This window comes from Nerophis lumbriciformis, linkage group LG22 (genome assembly GCF_033978685.3).
Source record: "Nerophis lumbriciformis linkage group LG22, RoL_Nlum_v2.1, whole genome shotgun sequence".
NCBI lineage: Eukaryota > Metazoa > Chordata > Actinopteri > Syngnathiformes > Syngnathidae > Nerophis > Nerophis lumbriciformis.
In genome coordinates, this window is record NC_084569.2 from 31,766,504 (window position 1) to 31,790,633 (window position 24,130).

General features: G+C 35.1%; 1 protein-coding gene across 2 annotated transcripts in view; it reads left to right on the forward strand.

Annotated features, from left to right (window-relative positions):
• Window positions 1-8,335: 8,335 nt before the first annotated feature.
• The window catches only part of dnase1 (deoxyribonuclease I), a 34,567-nt gene continuing 18,772 nt past the window's right edge, over window positions 8,336-24,130 (forward strand). Inside the window, exons 1-4 of one of the 2 annotated variants that reach the window (XM_061973343.2) lie at window positions 8,336-8,375; window positions 17,046-17,184; window positions 22,109-22,197; window positions 22,315-22,401. In XM_061973343.2, coding sequence (XP_061829327.2) covers window positions 17,047-17,184; window positions 22,109-22,197; window positions 22,315-22,401 — 314 coding nt within the window. In that variant the 5' untranslated portion in view covers window positions 8,336-8,375; window position 17,046. Of the gene's footprint in view, window positions 8,376-16,900; window positions 16,972-17,045; window positions 17,185-22,108; window positions 22,198-22,314; window positions 22,402-24,130 lie in introns of those variants that run through there. The other variant, XM_061973342.2, reaches the window with a different exon arrangement.

Consider the following 24,130-nt stretch of genomic DNA (forward strand, 5'->3'; position numbering starts at 1 on the left):
GACACATGCCTTCTCTATGTGACCGACCACATCAAACATGAGGTGGACGCGGGCAAATACTGCGGCATGGTCATGCTGGACCTTCAGAAGGCCTTTGACACCGTTACCCACGCTATACTGTTGGATAAGCTCAGAGCAATAGGATTTGATAAAACCTCATTGAGCTGGATGCAATCTTACTTGGAGGGGAGGGAACAGGTGGTAGAGGTGAACGGTACCGCCCCCCCCCCTCTCAGTAAGCTGGAGTCCCCCAAGGCAGTATATTAGGGCCTTTACTGTTCCTAATATACGTTAATGACATGTCATCAGCATGCAACTGTGAATTGTTCCTGTTTGCGGATGACACGGCCCTGCTGGTATCCGGCAAGGACAAGTCACAGGTGGACAAAATCCTCAGTGCTGAACTCCGTAGTATTTGCACCTGGCTCGCTGACAACAAGCTATCCATACACTTGGGTAAAATGGAATCCATCCTATTTGGGTCCCAAATCAACCTTATGAAAGTCAGTGACTTCACTATAAAAGTGGGTGACATTGTTATCACCAGGAAAGATGAGGTCACCTACCTAGGTTCCATTCTAGAGGCTATTCTTTCCTGTGATAAAATGGCAACCAAGGTAATCAAAAAGGTCAACCAACCCAACGAACGAGATTTCTCTACAGAATCTCCTCTCTGGTCAACAAAAGCACCATTAAGATTCTAGCGGGAACTCTCATTCAACCCTTCATCGATTACGCATGCACCTCCTGGTACCCTAGCACCTCCAAAACCCTCAAATCTAGACTCCAAACGTCCCAGAACAAGCTAATCAGGTTACTTGTAGACCTCCACCCCAGATCACACCTCACTCCAACCCACTTCTCCAAAGTGGGCTGGCTCAGGGTGGAGGACAGAGTAAAACAACTTGCACTGAGCCTAGTCTATAAAATCCGCTACACCGTCATACTTGCCAACCTTGAGACCTCCGATTTCGGGAGGTGGGGGTGGGGGTGGGGGGCGCGGTTGGGGGCGTGGTTAAGAGGGGAGGAGTATATTTACAGCTAGAATTCACCAAGTCAAGTATTTCATATATATATATATATATATATATATATATATATATATATATATATATATCTACATCCTGAAAATATGCAAACAAAACTGTGTTTAGATAATTGATACTCCAAACTTGCATAAATAAATATTAAGGAATATAACATAACTTGGCTTCTGAGAGTTTCAAAATGTACTGAATAAAATGCTATATATATATATATATATATATATATATATATATATAATATATATATATATATATATATATATATATATATATATATATATATATATATATATATATAAGAAATACTTGACTTTCAGTGAATTCTAGCTATATATATATATATATATATATATTTATTTATTTTATTATATATATATAAAAATAAGAGAAATACTTGAATTTCAGTGTTCATTTATTTACACATATACACATATAACACTCATCTACTCATTGTTGAGTTAAGGGTTGAATTGTCCATCCTTGTTCTATTCTCTGTCACTATTTTTCTAACCATGCTGAACACCCTCTCTGATGATGCATTCTGCTTCGTCTCCTTGTTGTGTGCGCAGTTGTGCACTGCACTCTCTAAAAGCCCTAGATGTTATTGTCACATATGCATACAGTAGATGGCAGTATTGTCCTGTTTAAGAGTGTCACAACATTGCTGTTTACGGCAGACGAACTGCTTTACGGTAGACGAAAACGTGACTGCTGTTGTTGTGTGTTGTTGCCGCGCTGGGAGGACGTTAATGAAACTGCCTAACAATAAACCCACATAAGAAACCAAGAACTCGCCCTCGATCATTCTACAGTTATAACATGATTGGGCAGGCACGCTGTTTATATTGTGGGAAAGCGGACGTGAAAACTGTCTGTCGACACGTCACTCAGGTCCGCATGGAGCTGGAGGGGGCGTGGCCTCCAGCTCGTCTGAATTTCGGGAGATTTTCGGGAGAAAATTTGTCCCGGGAGGTTTTCGGGAGAGGTGTTGAATTTCGGGAGTCTACCGGAAAATCCGGGAGGGTTGGCAAGTATGGCTACACCTCCCTGATGCCGAAGTACATGTCAAACTACTTCCATAACGTAAATGACCGCCATAACCACAACACCAGGGGGAGCTCCACTAACCACGTTAATCCCAGATTCTGATCTAACAAAGTCTTAACTCATTCTCCTTCTATGCCACATCCATATGGAATGCACTCCCCCAACAGGTGTAAAAGAAAGTGCATCTCTATCCTCCTTCAACACGCACTAAAAGAACACCTCCAGGCAACTTCAACCCTAGACTAACACCCTCCCCCCTCCACATCCCGCCTCCCGGATTGTAAATAATCAAATGTAAATAATCAAATGTACATACTTGTTCTTATGCTTTCTGAACTCACTATGTTCACTGCTCGCTGTACATATCCTACCAAGTCAGACCTACACTGTTTCAATGTCCATTTCTCTGATGATGTATATACATGTGTGTATATATATATACATATGTATATATATATATATATATATATATATATATATATGTATATATATATATATATATATATATATATACATATATATATATATATACATACCGGTATATACATATATATATATATATATATATATATATATATATATATATATATATATATATATATATATATATATATATATATATATATACATACATACATATATATATATATATATATATATATATATATATATATATATATATATGTATGTGTGGGGAAAAAAATCACAAGACTATTTCATCTCTACAGGCCTGTTTCATGAGGGGGGTACCCTCAATCGTCAGGAGATTTTAATGGGAGCATTCGCATACCATGGTTTATATAGGGCACAGAGTGGGTGGGTACAGGCTGGCCTAGGGGCGTGGTGATTGGTTCATGTGTTACCTAGGAGGTGTTTCCGTCTATGGCGGCATGTTGTTACAATTTCGCTGCGCTTGTTGAGGGATGACAGGTCTGGACGGTAGATGATAAACAGTTTCTCTTTCAAGCATAGGTTGCATCTTTTATTACCACTATTGTAAGGTGTGCTGGATGCAAGAATTTGCCATGTTATTGAATATTCAACATTATTGTCTTTGAGGTCCCAAATGTGTTTGCTGAGTTCTGTGGTATTTCGCAGGTTTTTGTTCCTGAAAGAAGCCTTGTGGTTGTTCCATCTGGTTTTGAATTCACCCTCGGTTAATCCTACATATGTGTCGGATGTGCAACCCAATACCTTACAGAACATCCACCTGGAAAATAAAAGGATCGCGGCTGAACTGGACATTGAGGACAGGGTGGACGCCACAGCCAACAAGGAAGCCTTCATCACATTGAAGGATCACAAACCCAACTTCGCAAATAACCCAACATGCCGACTAATAAACCCAACTAAATCTGAAATAGGAAAAATCAGCAAAATAATCCTGGACAGAGTCAACACAAAAATCAAGGACAAAACACCACTCAACCAATGGAGAAATACAGCAGCAGTAATCAAATGGTTCAACAACATCCAAGACAAACAACAGCACAACTGTATCTCCTTTGATATCGAGGAATTTTACCCTTCCATCACGCAAGACCTACTGACTCAAGCACTATACTTCGCCTCAGACTACGACTCAATCACAGGCAACGAAAGAAACATCATCATCCACGCAAAAAACTCCATTCTCATCCACAACAGTACACCATGGCAAAAAAAGAACAATGCAACATTTGACGTCACTATGGGAAGTTTTGACGGAGCAGAAACGTGTGAACTCGTTGGGAGTTTCCTCCTCTCCCAGCTCGCTAGCCTCAATCTGAACCTTGGTATTTACCGTGATGACGGACTGGCAGTGTGTCGCGCCTCGCCAAGGAGCAGCGAGAATACCAAGAAGCGCATATGCCAAATTTTCAAAGAGAACGGCCTACGGATCACGATTGAAGCCAACAAGCAAACCGTCAACTTCCTTGACGTCACTTTCAACCTGAGAAATAACAGCTACCAACCATTCACGAAACCCAACACAACACTCCAATACGTGCACCATGACAGCAACCATCCACCCACCACCACGAAAAGAATACCTACCGGAATCAATAAAAGGCTATCGATGCTGTCATCTAGCAAAGCTGAATTTGACCAAGCAACCCCCCCGTACCAAAAAGCCCTTGATGAAAGCGGATACAATTTCACCCTCACCTATGAACCCACGCCAGGAAACCAGCCAAAAAAGAACAGAAAACGAAACGGCATCATCTGGTACAACCCCCCATACAGCAAAAACGTCTCAACGAACATTGGACACAAATTCCTCAACCTGATTGACAAACACTTTCCCAAAGACAACAACCTAAGAAAAGTATTCAACAAGAACAACATCAAATTGAGCTACAGCTGCATGAACAATATACGACAAATCATCTCAAACCACAACAAAACAATTGCAAATGAGCCGTCGACCCCCAGTCAGAACGACTCCAAAACCAACAAAGCATGTAACTGTCGAAAGAAACCTGATTGCCCCCTCAACGGGGGATGCTTACAAACATCAGTTGTCTACCAATCTAAGGTAATACGCAAGGACATTAACACATCCGACACATATGTAGGATTAACCGAGGGTGAATTCAAAACCAGATGGAACAACCACAAGGCTTCTTTCAGGAACAAAAACCTGCGAAATACCACAGAACTCAGCAAACACATTTGGGACCTCAAAGACAATAATGTTGAATATTCAATAACATGGCAAATTCTTGCATCCAGCACACCTTACAATAGTGGTAATAAAAGATGCAACCTATGCTTGAAAGAGAAACTGTTTATCATCTACCGTCCAGACCTGTCATCCCTCAACAAGCGCAGCGAAATTGTAACAACATGCCGCCATAGACGGAAACACCTCCTAGGTAACACATGAACCAATCACCACGCCCCTAGGCCAGCCTGTACCCACCCACTCTGTGCCCTATATAAACCATGGTATGCGAATGCTCCCATTAAAATCTCCTGACGATTGAGGGTACCCCCCTCATGAAACAGGCCTGTAGAGATGAAGTAGTCTTGTGATTTTTTTCCCCCACACATACATATATTGCGCTCTACTACGGTATCGAGCACTATTTTTTGGATAACCTTATTAAGACATATATATATATATATATATATATATATATATATATATATATATATATATATATATATATATATATATATATATATATATACACACATACATATATATATATATATATATATATATATACACACATACACATATATATATATATATATATATATATATATATACACATACATACATATATATATACATACATATATATATATATACATACATATATATATATATATGTATATATATATATATATGTATATATACACATACATACATATATATATATATATATATATATATATATATATATATATATATATATATATATATATATATATATATATATATATATATATACATACAGTACAGGCCAAATGTTTGGACAAGCCTTCTCATTTAATGCGTTTTCTTTATTTTCATGACTATTTACATTGTAGATTGTCACTGAAAGCATCAAAACTATGACACATGTGAAGTGAAAACTGTTTCTTGAAGCCCATGGAGAGAATGCCAAGAGTGTGCAAAGCAGTAATCAGAGCAAAGGGTGGCTATTTTGAAGAAACGAGAATATAAAACACGTTTTCAGTTATTTCACCTTTTTTTTTGTTGAGTACATAACTCCACATGTGTTCATTCATAGTTTTGATGCCTTCAGTGACAATCTACAAAATAGTCATGAAAATAAAGAAAACGCATTGAATGAGAAGGTGTGTCCAAACTTTTGACCTGTAATGTATATATATATATAGATATATATATATATATATGTATATACTGTAATGTATATATATATATATATATATATATATATATATATATATATATATATATATATATATATATACATACAGACATCATTATATATATATATAAATATTTATGTATGTGTACATATATATATGTATATATATATATATTTATATATATGTTGATATGTATATATATATATGTATATATATGCTTCATATATATATATATGTTTATATATATGCATACATATATATGTGTATATATATATGTTTATATATATACATACATACATATGTATATATATATATATATATATATATGTTTATATATATGTATACATATACACACATACATATATATATGTTGGTATGTATATATATATATATATATATATATATATATATATATATTTTGTTTTAACATATGTTAAATATTTATATATTATATATTTATGTTTCTATTTATGTTTATATATATATAGTTACTTTTGGCCCTCGATCAAATTATTTTAGCCCAAGTCAAGAAGTTTGGAGACCCTTGCATATCAACATCGGATCAATAACAGTCCTTTACAATAGAAATGGCCAACTCTTTCTCCGATGTAAAAAACAAACAGCTTCCAGCCCAGGCCCACCCACAATGTCAACGTCAATGGCTCCCCCAAAAATGCTTGAAAATAATTCAAAAATGACACTTTACATGTGTAGTGGGTTGAGAAATGGTAGAGTTGTATTATGGTTCAAAGTCAGCGTCCACCTGCACAAGACCTTAAATAAACTTTCTTATCAAGTTTTTTTTTAGCACCTGTTGCTCTTCCCAGTGCCTTTTAAAAATAGCATTGATTAATCGGTAGCTGTGTCTTTTTCAATACGTTCATGAGATTTGACAAAACATTGTAAGTACACAGGTAATATTCCTACATTATACTAACATTTGCCTGTGCTTAATTACCCAGTTTTGCTCAGTTAAAAATACACCCCTTAAACAGTTATAACGGTATATAATAGTTAATACACTTTTAATAATATATACAAATAAACACAATTATACATGTATTCAAATACTAACATATACTGTGTTCATGCACTGCAAAAACTGAAATCTAAGTAAGATTAAATATCTCAAATAAAGGTGATATTTGCTTATTTTCTGTTGGATAAAATAATTCTTCTCACTAAGCAGATTTTATGTTCGAGTGTTTTACTTGTTTTAAGGGTTTTGGTCCTAAATGATCTCAGTAAGATATTACAGCTTGTTGCTGAGATTTGATGACCTATATTGAGTAAAACATGCTTGAAACTAGAATATCAACTGTTGCAAAGCTGTGTCATCAACACTCACAAGAATGAAACTACCTTTTTTTAAAGTAATAATTTCTTATTTCAAGCATGAACAAAAAAAATCATGACTTTGACACAATTGTGTCCCGTAATTAAAACAGATGACAGCCAAATGGACTTTGCGGTTTTATTTTCAATGAAACAAGAGAAAATACATACTCATATAGTAGTACAGTTGGCACAGTACAGTAAACGGACAGTTAATATTTAAACATTTCACATGTGACATTTCAAACTATTTTGAACAGAAATAGTTCATACACATCCAGGTAAATTATTCAAAATTACAAAAAAAAAATTTGGCTGGGGGCCGGGCTGTATATATATATATATATATATATATATATATATATATATATATATATATATATATATATATATTCCTCGCGTACTAATTGACTGAAAAAGCATGCACTTGGCGCGATGATGTCATGTTATCGATGGAAAAATGCATTTTTAGACCATATGATTTGCCTGAGCGCTTAGTAGACCCCGAGAGTAACAAGCGCTTGCCTTGTTGCCTTTCCATTAAGAAAAATAAATTAGTTTTTAGTGTAAATTTGCTGGTTTCAAGAAATGTAATGCCGGGCGCATATCATTATGTCAAGATAATGGCACTAGCATTTACTTCATTTAAGAATATTTTTCAACATATTGAGAAAAAAGGTCTCTTTTTTTTTCTATCAAGAAAAGTGCACTTGTTATTAGTGAGAATATACTTCATTGAGGTTAGCTAATTTTACTTGTTTTGGAAAATTTTGACAAGCCAAATTTTCTTGTTCTATTGGCAGATAATTTTCCTTAGTTCAAGTAAAATACCCCTCATTTTTGTATTTTTTTCTTGTTTTTGAACACTGACTTTTTCCAGTGTGTACAGTAGTTATTTTGTTAATAGTACATACATGTGCACATTTAGTAGCATTTTGATGTTGACCTCCACAATGTACCCCATCCATAACAACAACAACACCCTGCCTACCTTCACTCCCGGCCAGCTTGGTTACAGGTCACATGACCCAGTGGTCAGATAAAGGCTTGTCCACAGACTCAATCCGTGGTTCTGCTCCACAAGTTCCATGCAGCAAGCGTCTGCGCTCTGAGAATCAGGTATCAGCGACTGTTTTATTCCATTCTCGTCCACAGCAGTGCTTAAAAAGTAGTTTGTTGTTGCCGAGTACTGTGAGTACTGCGTGATAAGTATGATGATACTGTCGTGAACAACGCTAGATACTTGACTTACTTGTTCAATGTACTTAGGAAGGAAGGTCGCTTGCTTTTTTGTTTGTTCTTTCTGTATTTTCAGCAGGGGTGGGCGATACTGCAACTATGAAAAGTAAAAGTCAGTATTGTCGACATTGGTATTTTTACTTGCAACTTTACTTTATAAACCTGACTAAAACACAGATTTTACTCAAACATTCTTTTTTTTTAAATCAACAAACTTGTTTGTGAACAAGACAATACAACAATACCAACAAAATAATGCAATTATACCCGTTTATGACAATTGTTCAAGCAAAATTAGATCAACCGTGCAAAATAACAAAATCAAAAGCAAAAACTATCTACTAAGCATCTTATTTCTGTAAAATACTTTGTGAATTGACAGATGCAGCGCAGATAGCGCCGTCAAACCACTTTGTCTTCAGGTTACTAGGGTTGCAGCTATCGATTATTATAGTAATCGATTAATCGATCGTTAAGGTTGTGTGATTAATCAAGTAATCACACATTTTATAGCATCAATGTCTATTTTAAGTAAAATAGTTGAAATAAACAAAATATGCTTGCCATTCCCTTCGTTCTTTATTTTTGCACACCATTAACCACAAAATTGCACTTTTGGAAAAAAATTTGTATATTTAAAAAAATAAATCTATTCTGATTGAAGCAACAAAATAAAAATCTAAGATTTCTTTCTAATCGGATGAATCAATTGAAATCGATTCATTGTTGCAGCCCAATCATTTACAAACCCCGTTTCCATATGAGTTGGGAAATTGTGTTAGATGTAAATATAAACGGAATACAATGATTTGCAAATCCTTTTCAACCCATATTCAATTGAATGCACTACAAAGACAACATATTTGATGTTCAAACTCATAAACTTTATTTATTTTTTTTGCAAATAATAATTCACTTAGAATTTCATGGCTCCAACACGTGCCCTATAGTTGGGAAAGGGCATGTTCACCACTGTGTGTTACATGGCCTTTCCTTTTAACAACACTCAGTAAACGTTTGGCAACTGAGGAAACACATTTTTTAAGCTTCTCCGGTGGAATTCTTTCCCATTCTTGCTTGATGTACAGCTTAAGTTGTTCAACAGTCCGGGGGTCTCCGTTGTGGTATTTTAGGCTTCATAATGCGCCACACATTTTCAATGGGAGACAGGTCTGGACTACAGACAGGCCAGTCTAGTACCCGCACTCTTTTACTACGAAGCCACGCTGATGTAACACGTGACTTGGCATTGTCTTGCTGAAATAAGCAGGGGCGTCCATGGTAACGTTGCTTGGATGGCAACATATGTTGCTCCAAAACCTGTATGTACCTTTCAGCATTAATGGCGCCTTCACAGATGTGTAAGTTACCCACGTCTTGGGCACTAATACACCCCCATACCATCACAGATGCTGGCTTTTCAACTTTGCGCCTAAAACAATCCGGATGGTTCTTTTCCTCAGTTTCCAAAAACAATTTGAAATGTGGACTCGTCAGACCACAGAACACTTTTCCACTCTGTATCAGTCCATCTTAGATGAGCTCAGGCACAGCGAAGCCGACGGCGTTTCTGGGTGTTGTTGATAAACGGTTTTCGCCTTGCATAGGAGAGTTTTAACTTGCACTTACAGATGTAGCGACCAACTGTAGTTACTGACAGTGGGTTTCTGAAGTGTTCCTGAGCCCATGTGGTGATATCCTTTACACACTGATGTCGCTTGTTGATGCAGTACAGCCTGAAGGATCAAAGGTCACGGGCTTAGCTGCTTACGTGGAGTGATTTCTCCAGATTCTCTGAACCCTTTGATGATATTACGGACCGTAGATGGTGAAATCCCTAAATTCCTTGCAATAGCTGGTTGAGAAAGGTTTTTCTTAAACTGTTCAACAATTTGCTCACGCATTTGTTGACAAAGTGGTGACCCTCGCCCCATCCTCGTTTGTGAATGACTGAGCATTTCATGGAATCAACTTTTATACCCAATCATGGCACCCACCTGTTCCCAATTTGCCTGTTCACCTGTGGGATGTTCCAAATAAGTGTTTGATGAGCATTCCTCAACTTTATCAGTATTTATTGCCACCTTTCCCAACTTCTTTGTCACGTGTTGCTGGCATCAAATTCTAAAGTTAATGATTATTTGCAAAAAAAAAAAAAAGTTTATCAGTTTGAACATCAAATATGTTGTCTTTGTAGCATATTCAACTGAATATGGGTTGAAAATGATTTGCAAATCATTGTATTCCGTTTATATTTACATCTAACATAATTTCCCAACTCATATGGAAACGGGGTTTGTACAGTGAAAAAACAACTAAATACTGACATGTACCGTATTTTTCGGAGTATAAGTCGCTCCGGAGTACAAGTCGCACCGGCCGAAAATGCATAATAAAGAAGGAAAAAAACATATATAAGTCGCACTGGAGTATAAGTCGCATTTTTTGGGGAAATTTATTTGATGAAAGCCAACACCAAGAATAGACATTTGAAAGGCAATTTAAAATAAATAAAGAATAGTGAACGACAGGCTGAATAAGTGTACGTTATATGAGGCATAAATAACCAACTGAGAACGTGCCTGGTATGTTAACGTAACATATTATGGTAAGAGTCATTCAAATAACTATAACATATAGAACATGCTATACGTTTACCAAACAATCTGTCACTCCTAATCGCTAAATCCCATGAAATCTTATACGTCTAGTCTCTTACGTGAATGAGATAAATAATATTATTTGATATTTTACGGTAATGTTTTAATAATTTCACAAATAAGTCGCTCCTGAGTATAAGTCGCACCCCCGGCCAAACTATGAAAAAAACTGCGACTTATAGTCCGAAAAATACGATAGCTCAGATTCACGGCTGGTGGGGTACTGACTTATTTTGTATGCTTTAAGCAAGGGGTGTCCAAAGTGTGGCCCGGGGGCCATTTGTGGGCCGCAGCTAATGTTTTACCGGCCCGCAGCACATCATTCTAAAAATACTAAAACATTTTTTCAAAAAACATTAAAAAGTGGAATAAAAGAGCAAATAGGTGAAATGCAGCGAAAAAAAGTTGCACTGTTGACTCTAATAACAATTTTTTTTTTTTATTTCTCAATAAGTAATAATGAATCAAAATAAATGTCGCTATGAATTATTGACTGATTTAAGGACAAAAAGGACATAAATACAACAAACAAAAAAACATGAAAAATATGAAAATTATTTAAAAAAATACATACTAATGATATACTAATACTAATTATACTAATTATTATATTGATTGTTATTATGAATATACTAAACTAATTACACTATATATTATCTGAAGCTGATATAGCGATTAGTGTTAAATGTAAAAAATAAAATAAAATAAAAAAGCATGAGTTTTTTTTATGAGTGGGGCACTTTTGGATCCCCACGAATTTTAGTGAAATTAAAAAACACCTGTCTTTGCCAAAATAATTAAAATAATAATACATTCAAATCAATTTTGTTATGTATTGTTGACCTATTTAGGGATCCAATTACTTCACATGAAATATTCCACTTTGAAAATCTTTTTGGAAAATATATTGTATATTTTGTCCCAAAAAATAGGATTTTGACAAAAAGATCTTAAAATGTAAAATAAAAAAAAAATAAAAAATAAAAAATATATATATATATATATATATATGTATATGTATATATATGCCCCTGGGGAAACTGATTTTGGCCGCTAATACCCACACAATATGTCTTTTTAGTAGTCGAATGCTACGAGTGATAATACTTGGGAAGTGTCGTGCCCGCAGATCGTAGTGTGGACACCCCTGCCTTAGACGGATCTACAAAAGCCGTGCACAGTTGAATAATTTGTCATCAACATTTCTCTTGCAGCTGCCTTGCATTTAAAATCATGTCCACGATGCCTGTAGATTGTCGAAACCCACATTGTGATTCAGGTAGCATAGTACTGGAGACAGGAAGGAGGTGGCTTGCAAGAATCCTGGCAAGTTTTTCACCTGCAGTTGCAAGGATGGAGATCCCTTTGTGGTTTTCATAGACGGTCTTGACCTCTTTCTTGAACAGGGAAATTTGAATATAGCGCGTCCTGAAAGTCTGCAGGCATCACCTCGTTTTCCCAGATCTTTGTAATGAGGAGATACAGCCGTTGGGTAAGGAAACCTTTTTGCTTAAACATTTTGCCAGGAATACTGTCGGGTCCAGCGAGTCGTGGTTCCTTTTTGTAATTCTGCCAGATATGAAGTATCTGCTAACTCTTCAATGATGGGAAGTTGTGGAATTTTACCAAACACCTACCCTTCAACTGTAGAGTTCTGGTTTAACAGGTTTTGAAAATACTCCCTCCAACATTGATTGCTGGCAGCATTGTCCGTCAGAAGTTCAGAACCATCTCTTGACTTCAAAAAGGTAGGACCCTGGCTGTTTGGTCCATTGATGTCTCTTGTCGCGCTAAAGAAGACGCAGGAATCACCACTGTCCGCTAATTGCTACAGCTCAACTGTGCTAAGCGATCATGTTTTGTGTTATCGGTTTGTTTTGGACTCCTTTTTAGTTCCTGTTTATGCACTTCCTGAGTTTAGTCACCATGGTTACTTATGATTTTCACCTGCCTTTTACGCACACCTGTTGCTCATCAGAGACTACTATTTAAGTCTGCCTTTTCCGATCATTCGTCGTGGCTTCATTATTTGCTTCCCGCTACTGTCACGTGAGATTTCGAGTTCATGATTCCTGTGCTAAGCGATTCCTTAGCTTCTAGTGTTCCTGTGCTAAGTAAGTTACCTTAGCTTCCCGTGCGATCGGCACGCATCCCTTTTCCCTCTGCGCATGCGCATAGCATAGATCCAACGAATCGATGACTAAATTAATCACCAACTATTTTTATAATCGATTTTAATCGATTAGTTGTTGCAGCCCTAAATACAAGGGATCCAGTTGTCTTAACGAGCTGTTTTATTCAAGTGCTAACTGCTAGCCTCAAACATATACACAGAATGTGGTAACATAAAGACGTGCCGCAACCCGTACATAATCACAACATAAAGAGCACAGAACAGCTACCATTTCAAAAAGAGAGGTAAAACAAAAGTAGTGAACAGAAGGAAACAATTATCAATAAATAATGTGATAACGTCGGACAAGCAGAAATGCACAAAGCCATGTTTGATAACAGTGGAAGTCTACTGCTTCTTCGGCACCTGCAGTGATGAAACTTGTCCAAAAGATGGCGCCATAGCACAAATAAAAACACACCTCTATGTCAGGTTCTGCGCAAGTCAAAATATTCCGATTTAAGGTGTGATGCATGAAAATGCACGTCATAACCAGATCATTTATTTCAGGGTCCATGTACACAGGAACATTCTAATCCCAATGATGATCAGATGAAACACATTTTGTCCATGTGGCTATTGAGGTACATTAGTTAGTGCCGGTTTTTTTTTCCCGTTTTTTGAGTTGTGTGTGTGTATTTCTTTTGTGGGGATATGGTATCTGTCTGTAGTCTCTTTGATGTGTAATTTTTTGTATTTTCTGTTTTTTTAAAAGACAAACTGTTTGGCTGTGACGCACCAGGCCACTCTTTCCCCGAGCTTGAGAAATTTGATCCAGAGAACGGGCGAAAAAGAAACACTGATTATTCCTTATGTCTTTCATGTGTGGAGGAATTGATGATAAATCATCTTTGAAGTCTTTGGTGTTCTTTGCACTTGGTAAGAACTAGCAAGCCATTTGAATTCCTGTTGCTCACCCTCTTTGCCGATGGTGCTAGTCCACGTTTCATGATTTTCTCCCGACTCTTGCATTGAAATACAACTCTGACTTGTGTTCTTTGGGGACTTTTGAAAGTAGGCAAACTTTTCCTTTGGGTAGGAGTGTAATCACTAATCATTTTTGTTGTTCACCTTGACAGACAAGAGATATTTGTTAACTTCTACTGGAGTATCTCGTATTTGACATACTTTCTAGAGCAGGCCTGGGCAATTATTTTGACTGGGGGGCCAAATTTAGAGAAACAAATGTGTCTGGGGGCCGGAACACTAACACAAAACCTCACAATAATGTCTGATTGAATGCTAAAAACGTTATGACAGACCGCCTTAAAAAACGGAATGGAATTTTAAATTTTTTTTACTGAATGAGACACTCAGAATGTACATGAAAATAAAGAATGTTACAATATTAACTATGAAGGATAAAACACTAAATATTGACAACATATGAACGTCACACACCGTCTCCATCCACATATTTTACAATCAAGCAAAACGCAACAAAAATGCAACAAACACAGCGAAATATGAACGTGAAGGGTACAAAATAAACCCACCTACAATCTGATATATCTGATATATCACTAAGCTTTAGAACTTTGTTGTAAAAATCTCCTTCCGCGTCTGTCCCTGACACCCACATTTCAGACTCTCGAAACACTCAATGTGTTAGATGACCATAGTAACTAATTAGATGACCATAGTAACTAGTATATCATGCAGATTCCAAGCATTGAAAGACTTAGTATAGTTGAAGACTTACGGTCATTAGAAAACATGAGTGCACATCATAATGGCAGCTACACTTTCCAGCTTAAAGATCTAAAAAACGTATTTGGGAATGTCCGGCAGGCCAGATTGAAAAGCTTAAGGGGCCGCATGTGGCCACGGGCATTCATTTGCCCAGGTCTGTTCTAGAGGTTGGTTCCTAACAGGGTTGTCTCGATACCAATATTTTGGTACCGGTACCAGTACCTAAATGTATTTCAATACTTTTCTAAATAAAGGGGACCACAAAAAATTGCATTATTGGCTTTATTTTGACAAAAAAATCTTAGAGTAAATTAAACATATGTTTATTATTGCAATCGAAGAACAATTTTGTCCTTAAATAAAATAGTAAACATACTAGACAACTTGTCTTTTAGTAGTAAGTAAACAAACAAAGGCTCCAAATTAGTCTGCTGACATATGCAGTAACATTGTGTCATTTATAATTTTATTATTTTGTCAACATTATAAAGGACAAGCTGTAAAAATTGATTATTAATCCACTTGTTCATTTACTGTTAATATCTTATCTTATCTTATTTTCTGTTTCAACATGTTCTATCTACACTTCTGTTAAAATGTAATAATCACTTATTCTTCTGTTGTTTGATACTTTACATTAGTTTTGGATGATACCATAAATTTAGTTATCGATCCGATACCAAGTAGTTACAGGATCATACATTAGTCATAATTTAAGTTCTCATGTGTCCAGGGACATATTTCCTAAGTTTATAAACATAATATGAATTTTTTTTAAAGGAAAAATAGATTTTGTGACAATAAAAAATATCGATGTAATAATAGTAGTATCAACTAGATACGCTCTTGTACTTGGTATCATTACAGTGGATGTCAGATGTAGATCCACCCATGGCGTTTGTTTACATTGTGACGCCGGTGAGCTATTGTATCCTCCTACGGTGTGTAGTATTGCGTCTGACCAGCCTTTCCTCTCAGGGAATTAAAGTCACCGGTCAATCCCAAGTTCTTTCAAATGACATATATGCAGAGTAAGAAGGACCATCAAGACAGAATACGAATATTATCAAGTTATACTAAAGCTTTAGGAGACCAGCCCACATCAATACAGTCATACCGTCATCTCGGGATGGTCTAACATTCAAACAGGAAGAGACAACTTCTTGAATAGAAAAACAGCCCCCACCCTGTCCACAAAGGAATACAGCCTCATTGTTCTAATATAGATAAGATATAAGAGAGTACTCCAACTCCTACATTCCAAGTCTTCAAGGTAAAGCACACAGTTTACTTGCGGACATAAGATAAAAAATAAAAAAAGGGTACAAATGGAAAAACACTAGCTGATTTAAACATGGCTATGAATAAAGAAAGAACTCTTAAACATATATGCATTCTCCACAGTAGTGAAGCATGTTTAGCTATTCCTCGTCCTGCAGGGATGATACTTGTAAGGAACTCACTTTATTTGTCGCCATGGAGACAAGGATTAGTGATTTAGAAGTAGCTAAAACACTGCCGACTGCGGATGGATGTTAGCCGCTAACTAGCTAGCCATGTCTTAAAGCACCTCTTCCTGAGGGCGTTTCAGTGTTATAACTTCACCTTTATCGTCAGTTTTTAAGCCAAAATGCATCCATTCTCCCTTTTCTGTCTACACACTGTGTCTGCTTGTAAGTACTCCGTGATTGTGCGCTGCCGAACAAGCTCCTCTGCTTGTAAAACCAGCAATGTCATGACCCGATGACGCGCATTTATTTGACGTTATCATGATTAGTTGTTGTTTTTCTTCATGATGACAGGGGAGGCTCTCCTCACCACACGTCATTGATTCACACTTCCCTTTTGCGCAACGGTGTAATGTTTTATCCTGTAAGTGTAACATTTTAACCAGCATGCAACACGACGAAGATCAAGTTCCATGTTGTTACTTTCACGCCTCACTTCCACAGTATGCAGATTCTTTGAAGCAAATCCTTACTGCTCATGAAGTCATACAGAGTTATTTGATCTGACCTGTCCCAGGATGCGTCTGGTGTGTACTTTGGGTCTGCTTCTGGCCCTGCTGCATCTGTGCACGCCGCTGCTGCTGGGAGCCTTCAACGTCAAGTCCTTTGGGGACAAGAAGGCCTCCAACACAACCTTGATGAACATCATCAGCAAGGTAGGATTTCATGAAATGTATCAGCACAACACTACTGAGCTACCTCCGTTTTCTTGTACCCCCCACTTTTTGTAGGATTCCTTTAAAAAAAAAAAGTTCCCCTATATAACGCCCTTGTTTCAATGATATCATCTCAATTATCTGTATAACTGACTGTATAATAATGTGTTTTATGCAATACAAGTACAGTGTAATAATGTTGTTATTCATATAGTATGGTGTAATAATGTTGCTTATGCAGTATAATGTAAATGTTAATGCAGTTTGTGTTATAATAGTGTGTATGCACTATAGTGTAATAATGTTATTTATGCAGTACAGTGTAAGAATGTTGTTTATGCAGTATACTTTATGCACTATAGTGTAATAATGTTGTTTATGCAGTATACTTTATGCACTATAGTGTAATGCTGTTGTTTATACACTATAATTTATGCAGTATAGTGTAATAATGTTGTTTATACACTATAATTTATGCAGTATAGTGTAATAATGTTGATTATGCAGTATATTTTATGCAGTATAGTGTTATAATGTTTATACACTATAATTTATACAGTATAGTGTAATAATGTTGTTTATGCAGTATATTTTATGCAGTATAGTGTAATAATGTTGTTTATATACTATAATTTATGCAGTATAGTGTAATAATGTTTATACACTATAATTCATGCAGTATAGTGTAATAATGTTGTTTATGCAGTATAATTTAGGCAGTACAGTGTAATAATGTTGTTTATGCAGTATAATTCATGCAGTACAGTGTAATGTTGTTCATGCAGTATAGTGTAATAATGTTTATGCAGCATAATTTATGCAGTATAGTGCAATAATATTGTATATACAGTATAGTGTAATAATGTTGTTTATGCAGTATACTTTATGCACTATAGTGTAATAATGTTGTGTATGCAGTATACTTTATGCACTATAGTGTAATGCTGTTGTTTATACACTATAATTTATGCAGTATAGTGTAATAATGTTGTTTATATACTATAATTTATGCAGTATAGTGTAATAATGTTTATACACTATAATTCATGCAGTATAGTGTAATAATGTTGTTTATGCAGTATAATTTAGGCAGTACAGTGTAATAATGTTGTTTATGCAGTATAATTCATGCAGTACAGTGTAATGTTGTTCATGCAGTATAGTGTAATAATGTTTATGCAGCATAATTTATGCAGTATAGTGCAATAATATTGTATATACAGTATAGTGTAATAATGTTGTTTATGCAGTATAATTTATGCAGTACAGTGTAATAATGTTTATGCAGTATAATTTATGCAGTATGGTGTAATAATATTGTTTATGCAGTATAATTAATGCAGTATAGTGCAATAATATTGTATATACAGAACAGTGTAATAATGTTTATGCAGTATAATTTATGCAGTACAGTGTAATAATGTTGTGTATGCAGTATAATTTATGCAGTATAGTGTAATAATGTTGTTTATGCAGTATAATGTCATAATGTTGTTTATGTAGTATAATTAATGCAGTATAGTGTAATAATGTTGTTTAGTCAGTATAGTGTAATAATGTTGTTTATGCAGTATAATTTATGCAGTATAATGTAGTAATGTTTTTTATGTGGTATAATTTATGCAGTATAGTGTAATAATGTTTATGTAGTGTAGTGTAATAATGTTGTTTATGCAGTATAATTTATTAATAGGGTAATGTTGTTTATGTAGTATAGTGTAATAATGTTGTTTATGCAGAATAATGTATGCAGTATAGTGTAATGTTGTTAATGCAGTATAATTTATGCAGTATAGTGTAATAATGTTGTTAATGCAGTATAATTTATGCAGTATAGTGTAATAATGTTGTTAATGCAGTATAATTTATGCAGTATAGTGTAATAATGTTGTTTATGCAGTATAATTTATGAACTACAGTGTAACAATGTTGTTTATGCAGTATAATTTATGCAGTATAGTATAACAATGTTATTTATGCAGTATAATTTATGCAGTATAGTGCAATAATGTTGTTTATGCAGTATAATTTATGCAGTATAGTGTAATAATGTTGTTTATGCAGTATAATTTATGCAGTATAGTGTAATAATGTTGTTTATGCAGTATAATTTATTAATAGGGTAATGTTGTTTATGCAGTATAGTGTAATGTTGTTTATGCAGTATAATTTATGAACTACAGTGTAACAATGTTGTTTATGCAGTATAATTTATGCAGTATAGTATAACAATGTTATTTATGCAGTATAATTTATGCAGTATAGTGCAATAATGTTGTTTATGCAGTATAATTTATGCAGTATAGTGTAACAATGTTGTTTATGCAGTATACTTTATGAACTACAGTGTAACAATGTTGTTTATGCAGTATAGTGTAATAATGTTGTTTATGCAGTATAATTTATTAATAGGGTAATGTTGTTTATGCAGTATAGTGTAATGTTGTTTATGTACTATAGTGTAATAATGTTGTTTATGCAGTATAATTTATGCAGTATAGTGTAATAATATTGTCTACGCAGTATAATTTATGCAGTATAGTGTAATAATGTTGTTTATGCAGTATAATTTATGCAGTACAGTGTAATAATGTTGTTTATGCAGTATAATTTATGCAGTGTAGTGTAATAATGTTTATGCAGTATAATTTAGGCAGTACAGTGTAATAATGTTGTGTATGCAGTATAGTGTAATAATGTTGTTTATGCAGTATAATTTATGCAGTATAGTGCAATAATATTGTATATACAGTATAGTGTAATAATGTTTATGCAGTATAATTTATGCAGTACAGTGTAATAATGTTGTTTATGCAGTATCATTTATGCAGTATAGTGTAATAATGTTGTTTATGCGGTATAATTAATGCAGTATGGTGCAATAATATTGTATATACAGTATAGTGTAATAATGTTATGCAGTATAATTTATGCAGTATAGTGTAATGTTGTTTATGCAGTATAATTTATGCAGCACAGTGTAATAATGTTGTTTATGCAGTATAATTTATGCAGTATAGTGTAATATTGTTGTTTAGTCAGTACAGTGTAATAATGTTGTGTATGCAGTATAATTTATGCAGTATAGTGTAATAATGTTGTTTATGCAGTATAATTTATGTAGTACAGTGTAATAATGTGTATGCAGTATAATTAATGCAGTATAGTGTAATAATGTTTAGTCAGTATAGTGTAATAATGTTGTTTATGCAGTATCATTTATTAATAGGGTAATGTTTATGCAGTATAGTGTAATAATGTTTATGCAGTATAATTTATGCAGTATAGTGTAATGTTGTTTATGCAGTATAATTTATGCAGTATAGTCTAATAATATTGTCTATGCAGTATAATGTATGCAGTATAGTGTAATAATGTTGTTTATGCAGTATAATTTATGAACTACAGTGTAACAATGTTGTTTATGCAGTATAATTTATGCAGTATAGTGCAATAATGTTGTTTATGCAGTATAATTGATTAAGTATAGTGTAATAATGTTGTTTATGCAGTATAGTGTAATAATGTTGTTTATGCAGTATAATTTATGAACTAAAGTGTAACAATGTTGTTTATGCAGTACAGTCTAACAATGTTGTTTATGCAGTATAATTTATGAAGTACAGTGTAATTATGTTGTTTATGCAGTATAGTATAACAATGTTATTTATGCAGTATAATTTATGCAGTATAGTGCAATAATGTTGTTTATGCAGTATAATTTATGCAGTATAGTGCAACAATGTTGTTTATGCAGTATAATTTATGCAGTATAGTATAATAATGTTGTTTATGTAGTGTAGTGTAATAATGTTGTTTATGCAGTATAATTTATTAATAGGGTAATGTTGTTTATGCAGTATAGTGTAATGTTGTTTATGCAGTATAATTTATGCAGTATAGTGTAATAATGTTGTTTATGCAGTATAATTTATGCAGTATAGTGTAATAATATTGTCTATGCAGTATAAATTATGCAGTATAGTGTAATAATGTTTATGCAGTATACTTTATGAACTACAGTGTAACAATGTTGTTTATGCAGTATAATTTATGCAGTATAGTGTAATAATGTTGTTTATGCAGTATAATTTATGCAGTATAGTGTAATAATGTTGTTTATGCAGTATAATTTATGAAATACAGTGTAACAATGTTGTTTATGCAGTACAGTCTAACAATGTTGTTTATGCAGTATAATTTATGAAGTACAGTGTAATTATGTTGTTTATGCAGTATAATTTATGCAGTATAGTGTAACAATGTTGTTTATGCAGTATAATTTATGCAGTATAGTGTAATAATGTTGTTTATGCAGTATAATTTATGCAGTATAGTGTAATAATGTTGTTTAAGTAGTGTAGTGTAATAATGTTGTTTATGCAGTATAATTTATTAATAGGGTAATGTTGTTTATGCAGTATAATTTATGCAGTATAGTGTAATAATGTTGTTTATGTAGTATAATTTATGCAGTATAGTGTAATAATGTTGTTTATGTAGTATAATTTATGCAGTATAGTGTAATAATGTTGTTTATGTAGTATAATGTAATAATGTTTATGCAGTATAATTTATTAATAGGGTAATGTTGTTTTTGCAGTATAGTGTAATGTTGTTTATGCAGTATAATTTATGCAGTATAGTGTAATAATATTGTCTATGCAGTATAATTTATGCAGTATAGTGTAATAATGTTGTTTATGCAGTATACTTTATGAACTACAGTGTAACAATGTTGTTTATGCAGAATAATTTATGCAGTATAGTGTAATAATGTTGTTTATGTAGTGTAGTGTAATAAGGTTGTTTATGCAGTAAAATGTATTAATAGGGTAATGTTGTTTATGCAGTATAATTTATACAGTACAGTGTAATAATGTTAATGTAGTGCATAAGTGTTTTGTTTTGATGCTTGTTGCAGATCGTCCATCGCTATGACATCATTCTGATCCAGGAGGTCAGAGACAATGATCTCTCAGCCACCCACAAACTCATGCAGCATGTCAACAAGTCAGCCTACTATACAAACTTCATGCATCGTAGCGGGCAGCCGTTTTACCACACAACATCCAGCTGTGAAATGTGCATTAATACTCACTCTAATTCACACTGTGTGTGTTTCCCCAGAGGTTCTCCTCAGTTTCGGTACAAGAACATTGTCAGCGAGCCGCTTGGCCGCAGTTCCTACAAGGAGAGATACCTCTTCCTATACAGGTACACAAAAACAGGGCATGGTATGGTTTATTTAGTCCAGGACAATACGTTACAAAACATGAGTACGGTTACACAACTCAACACGTTATGGAGCCTTTGTCAATGTCCATAACGTGTTTACATGTTGACACTTACAAACATTACCCTGTTTTTATATTACTTATTCAAAGTTAGTTCTTCACCTGTCTATAAATGTTACCATTTTGTAGTAGCAAGATAAATAAATAGAGACTGGGAAGAAATATATACATCCATTCAAGCAGTGATAAAAGACAGAATAAAAAATAAAATACAAAATCTCCAAATGAGAGTAAAAAAAAACCCAGAAAATAATTATGGAGGAAAACGTCGTGTTTGTCCTCCTACAGCAGGGGTCGGCAACCCGCGGCTCCGGAGCCGCATGCGGCTCTTTGATCACTCTGATGCTGCTCAGCAGCTTACTTGCTGAACCCCCCAATTTTCCCGTGAGACTTCCGGATTTTAGTGCCTCTCGCAGAAAACTCCCGGGATTAATATTCATCAATTTTCACCCTTACAACTAAAAATAAGGGCGTGCTATGATGGTACAGCATTTGACGCCCTCTACAATCTGTATTAACAGCGCGCCAGTCCAACACATGTTACAATATACATCTTCTGCTTGCACACGTACGTGACAGCAAGGCATACTTGGTCAACAGCCACACAGGTTACACTGACGGTGACCATATAAAACAACTTTAACACGCTTACTAATAATGCGCCACACTTTGAACCAAAACCAAACAAGAATGACAAACACATTTTGGGAGAACATCTGCACCTTAACACAACATAAACACAACAGAACAAACACCCAGAATCCCATGCAGCCCTGACTCTTCCGGGCTACATTATACACCCCTGCTCCCACCAAACCCCGCCCCCACCCCGACCCTGCTCCCTCACACATCAACCCCCCATCCCCGCAATCCCCCCCCCCCCTCTCTGTGCGTCGGTTGAGGTGGGCGGGGTTTGGTAGCGGGGGTGTATAATGTATCCCGGAAGAGTTAGGGCTGAATGGGATTCTGGGTATTTGTCCTGTTGTGTTTATGTTGTGTTACGGTGCAGATGTTCTCCCGAAATGTGTTTGTCATTCTTGTTTGGTGTGGGTTCACAGTGTGGCGCATTATTAGTAAGAGTGTTAAAGTTTTTTTTATACCGCCACCGTCAGAGTGACCTGTGTGGTTGTTGACCAAGTATGCATTGCTGTCACCTACGTAAGCAAGCGGAAGCCCCGTACAACGTGTGGCCAATTAGGCACGCTGGTTGTAGTGGGCGTTATATGCTGTACCATCACGGCACGCATGACGCTGACAAGCGCCATTCATTTAAAACCCGCGTACCGTATCAGCTTTCAAATTCCATACAAAGGTGTTGGCAGCGTGTCTGAGACCCCTGATTATACATAGCACAAAGTAAAAAAAAACTTTGAATGCAGTGTTATTTCATTTAAAATTTAAAAATTTTTTTGCGGCTCCCGTTGTTTTCTATAATTTGTGAAACTGGTCAAAATGGCTCTTTGACTGATAAAGGTTGCCGACCCCTGTCCTACAGAAACCATATTACAACAAATATTTTTCACCCCATTTTTTTTAAATTTCCATACATTTTTGAAAAAGCTCCATTGAGCCTCCAGGGCGCCGCTAAAGAGCCGCACGTGGCTCTAGAGCCACGGGTTGCTGACCCTCGGACATGGTTTTCATTAAAA